The following is a 5,145-nucleotide window of genomic DNA, read 5'->3' on the forward strand; positions in this document are numbered from 1 at the left end:
TTTGAGATATAAGAAAGCTACCAACTTTACTAAACTCAATGGCAAAGATAACCATTTTGTCTCTGCCCTCATGTACCATTTTGGGCAGCACTCCCACAATGATGTTATACAGCAGTTACCAGGGGCGTACTCATTTTGTTCCTATAGCTAATGGGCTCTAATCAGGACTATGACAGAAAACAAAACGAAGCTCCCCATTCAGACCCATTCTTCTCGCTCTGTTTCTATCACTTATACTGTTGTGTACACGATGTGCCCATTTTTCATCCAACAATTTTTGTGTACATCCTGCTTAAGCTTAGGATTACAGTCCTTTACTAGATCAAAGTCAGGGCATCTATTCAAGGTCTCACCTTGGACCCAGATGCCAGCCTGCCTCCCAGCTGATCATACTTCAAGGAAGTGATGGCTGCTTTGTGTCCATTGAAGGTTACATTTCCTTCCCCGCTCAGGAGACTGAAGATTCGAATAGATCCATCCTCATAACCAACAGCTAAGTGCAGCCCATCTGGGGAGGGGCACAAGCAAGTGACTTCTTGTTTCAGCCCCTGAAGGATAAGGATCTGAAATCAAAACAATAAAAATAAGAGGAAGTAAGCATGTCATTAAGGAAAGAGTGGGATTAATCAAGCACCGTAAAATTAAGAGCACCAGAAACTCCAAATCAGTCTTACAAATAATAATGAAACCGGAATCCATCTCAACTTCTTTAATATAGGAATTATTATTAGTACTGGGCAATGAAACATTCAAGAAAAGGCAAAATTATTTTCTCCAAAGCTCTACATTAGTGTAATACATGCAGAAATTTCCCAGGCAATGGCATGAATAACTAAGTTCTTATCCCATGTCGTGAAGTGGTTTTCCATAAAGGGCTGTGAACACATCCTCAGCTTCACACAGCCCCATCTTCTAAGAAACCAACCTACTAGGTGGCACCAGAGTGCTATTGTGGTTACCCGCCAGGGACCCTGCGCAGCAACCAGTATCCACGTATTAACTTCTTGGAAGACAGTGAGTGGGCAAGATCAAAAGGCCTGTGTTTGTTTTGGTAGCAGTGGTAGGCTTATGTATTTAGAGTTACACAAAGTATCAAAGCCTAGTTTAACAACCCGAGCCTCAGCTGAATAAGTAAGAAAAAGATTCAGTCAACACAGCAGAGAACTATGCCTTTTAAATGCCTCCATTTTAACTGGCTGTGAGGACAAGTAGAAGAACCTGACAGAGAAGTGGTAACGCAGAGAAACACACACATGTAGGAAATAATGATTACAAATACTTACCTTAAGTATCGCTATAAATAGATCCCAAAGAGGTAGGCTCCTGATACCTGGCTATCTAGAACCAAAGAGAAAAGATTTCCCTTCTAGGGGCACACACATTCAAAATCTGGGCACGAGAAATCTGAGCTCTCCTTCTTCTGCCTCTCCATCCTCAAATATCCGTATGTCAACACTGACCCAGGCCATTTCTGGCTTACCTTCTCTCCTTTTCTTAAGTCCCAGATGAAAACATGTTCACAGGCTGGCACTGCCACGTAGCGGCCTTTTTCCCCACGAAGCGTCACAAAGACAATATTGCCTTTCTGGCTGCCAATGAGGCCAAAGACTGCGCTGGCAACGTAGCGAAGGTACTGCTTGGTGAGCCCCATGATGGAAGCTCTGAAACCACAGGTGAGGCAGCTGCACGGGCAAAAGGAGAAAACTCAGTCCTTTGGGTATGTTGGTTCTATTAGGCTAGCAAACACCAATTGTTTATCATGTGGTTAGCTTATACAATAACTCATGGCATAAAATACCTGGACATCTTACTTTTTTACTCATCGATGATTCAACATGTAATCAACCCCTCATTCATCAAGTTGCAAACTGCTCACATTGTCATGCCCTCTCACAAATAACTGATGTATGGCCTCAATGTCGCTAAATTAGTTTCTGTCCATTTAATCGCCCTCTTAAGTTTTTACACCAAGACTGAGAGCCTGGGACTGAAAATATTTATCAACAAACATTTATTGTAAACTTACTAATTAGAAAGGTACTGCTGTATATGCTAGGTCAGTGGTCGGCAAACTCATTAGTCAACAGAGCCAAATAGCAACAGTACAATGATTGAAATTTCTTTTTAGAGCCAAATTTTTAAACTTAGACTTCTTCTAACGCCAGTTCTTCAAAATACACTAGCCCAGGCTGTGGTATTTTGTGGAAGAGTCACACTCAAGGGGTCAAAGAGCCACATGTGGCTCGAGGGCTGCAGTTTGCCGACCACGGTGCTAGGTCAACAAACTCCTTGACCTCACAGCAATTACCTTTAGCACAGTGATTCTCAATCGCCATAAGCACCCCGCTCACCTGGGGCTCAGTAGAACAGATGGCAGGGACCCACACCACCTCCTCTTCCCAAGACTTTTCATTTCTAACAAGTTCCCAAGTGCTGCTGCTACATTCCTCGTTTGAGACCTACTCTAGTACAGTCAGGGTCGCCACCTCCCCTTGGCACAGAAAATGGCACCGCAACCTGGCACACTCTTTTTGAAAGATGCCATAGTTCCCACACTAAGTCAAATTCACTGAAAACCCTGGTTATGGATAAGAGACAACACATGAAGTAACAAGCCACGCCCGTGTGTCCTTGACATGGTAACGTGAAAAGTACTAAGCCCCCAAACACTGGTGCACTTAAAAACACAGTAACCACTCGCTGGCCCATTTTTCTTAGCACAGTAACCACCGTAAAACCAGTTAAAAATCAAGGAAAGATAATATTCCCGTGGTGATAATGCCCTTAACCTACGCCATTTATCAACACCTCCCCGATTCATCTTATTCCTTAACCTGTTGTTCCTCATGCTAGTCCTTGGCCATCTCCCAATTCTTTCCAGTGTTTTCCTCAGAGACGTCATAGAGACAGTCTCCGCGAAGGGACTGCCACATCTTTATTTCAGCCCTGTCCACATCCGTGAAAACTGATTAGACATCCCCGTTAGAATATATTGCAGCATCACGTTTAAGATGTCTAAAAACATATGTACTTTGCTTCCCGACCCCTTGTTATTTTTTTTTCCTGACTTTAAGACACACAAACCTCCTAGCCATTCAGGCTAAAAATCTTGTACCCTATTTCCCCGAAAATAAGACAGTGTCTTATATTATTTTTTTCTCCCAAAGTTGCACTAGGTCTTATTTTCAGAGGATGTCTTATCTTTCCACGTGCTAGGTCTTATTTTCGGAGGATGTCATATTTTCGGGGAAACACGGTGTAACTTTTGGCTCATTAATAAAAAATATTATAGCAGCCAACAGGTGTTTACTATAGCAGCTTCATGACTTCAAGACCTTCCCAATAAACCCACTATTACTGCTCATCGAAACGCATTTAATACACCCAACCTACAAGAGCATCACAGCTCAGCCTATATGCGGGCACCATCATCTAACATGAGCCCTCTATGGAGAGCATGGGCGGTTTGCTCTTGTGATTACGTGGCTGACCGGGAGCTGGGGCTCACTGCCCAGCTCAGGAAGAGCATCCTGATACACGGAGTGGGTCTGGGAAAAGATCAAAATTCAAAGTGCAGTTTGCATGGAAAGCATACCCCCCTTTTCCCACTATGGTGAAATAGAAAAATCCCAAGTCGGGACCATATGTGCATGCTGACTAGTTAAGTATCTATTATAACTGAAAAAACTGTATACAATTGTCTAGTAACAAACAGCAACTGAGTCACTTCAGTGGGTTAATATACAAGCAGTAGAGCACCTCGCATGTTGTAAACATCAATGTAAAATAATTCTTCACCATAACCTTCCAAGGCAGGGACTGCTATTTGCAATTTTACAGGCCAAGGAAACCAGGCGGGGATGGGAAATGGCTAGCCCACAGCCACAGAGCCCGTTTTATTTTTATTTTTTTTAAAATATTTTATTGATTTTTCACAGAGAGGAAGAGAGAGGGATAGAGTTAGAAACATCGATGAGAGAGAATCATCGATCAGCTGCCTCCTGCACACCCCCTACTGGGGATGTGCCCGCAACCAAGGTACATGCCCTTGACGGGAATCGAACCTGGGACCTTTCAGTCCCCAGGCCGACGCTCTACCCACTGAGCCAAACCAGTCTTGGCAACACAGAGCGCGTTTTAAATGCCAGAGCCACATTCAATCCAGGCTAACGCCAGCATGTCCCGTTAACCACCAAGCTTCTCAGGGTCCCTGCCCGCGTGTGTCGGAAACTCCCACCTCGCCGACTGTCTCTGAGGGAGGACCCTTACCCCCCACACCCCCCCTACTTCCGCTTCCAGCCTTTTTATCCCTGAGCTCCGGTCCCTATTGCCCATCCAGCACCTCCGCCTGCATTTTTAGGAAAATCTTTTTCATTTCAAAGTCTACTTCGTACTACTACCACCAGCCTGATTTTTTCGCTGCCCCGACCCCAAAGCCCTTGAAAAGACTACATGGTGTGCCGTTGTTCCCAAGAACTCATCCTAAATCCGTCCCTCTCTTCATGCCTCACAGGTGCTCGCTCAGGTTCCCTTCCGCGTCCTGCCACCTGGCCTTCCGGTCACCTACCACAACGAGCACTGCCCCCTCTGCCTATCCCAATGGCGATGTCCTCGGAGGCCCACTCCCTCCGGGGCTGGTCCAATTCCCACGGCCTTTCCCGCAGCCTCCATCCATGCTCGACCGTCTTCCACTCAACTAGGAGCCCTCACCCGTCTCATCGCCGCCCTCCCGCGCCCCAAACACGTTGCTGCCATGCTGCACGGAAGGGCTGGGGCGTCCCTGAACCGAGCCTTCCGTCTGGAGAAGGTGAGAGGAATCCGCACACCGGCCGCGCCGCCATGGAGACCTCGGGCGAGCCGGGGCTGCACGCGCCGGCCCGGGGGGTACGTACGCGCGCGGCCTCCGCCCAGGCGTCCCTCCACCCCAGCGGCCGGCCCCAACCCCCTCCCGCCTCGGCTGCTGCGGGCAACCCCGCTGGCCTCAGCCGGGAAACGAAGTTGAGGAGCGGAGCACCCCGAGGGTACTCACCTCAGCAGCCTGAGTCCTCACCGCAGCTTCCCACGAGGCTCCGGGCGCTCTGGACCCGCCCCTTCCGGTCCTCCGGCCTCTATAGCCGGAAATGACGTAAAAACCGGGCTCTGATT

General features: G+C 47.3%; 1 protein-coding gene across 1 annotated transcript in view; it reads right to left on the reverse strand.

Moving 5' to 3' along the window:
• Positions 1–5,109, reverse strand: part of WDR3 (WD repeat domain 3) — a 29,270-nt gene extending 24,161 nt beyond the window's left edge. Inside the window, exons 1-3 of the mRNA XM_084865403.1 lie at positions 5,030–5,109; positions 1,481–1,682; positions 354–563 (exon numbers count right to left, since the gene is read on the reverse strand). Of these exons, the coding sequence (XP_084721529.1) occupies positions 354–563; positions 1,481–1,651 (381 nt within the window). The 5' untranslated portion in view covers positions 1,652–1,682; positions 5,030–5,109. The remainder of the gene's footprint in view (positions 1–353; positions 564–1,480; positions 1,683–5,029) is intronic.
• Between the last annotated feature and the right edge of the window lie 36 nt (positions 5,110–5,145).

The sequence above is a fragment of the Pipistrellus hanaki genome (assembly GCF_964339955.1).
Source record: "Pipistrellus hanaki genome assembly, chromosome: 18".
In the NCBI taxonomy this organism is placed as follows: domain Eukaryota; kingdom Metazoa; phylum Chordata; class Mammalia; order Chiroptera; family Vespertilionidae; genus Pipistrellus; species Pipistrellus hanaki.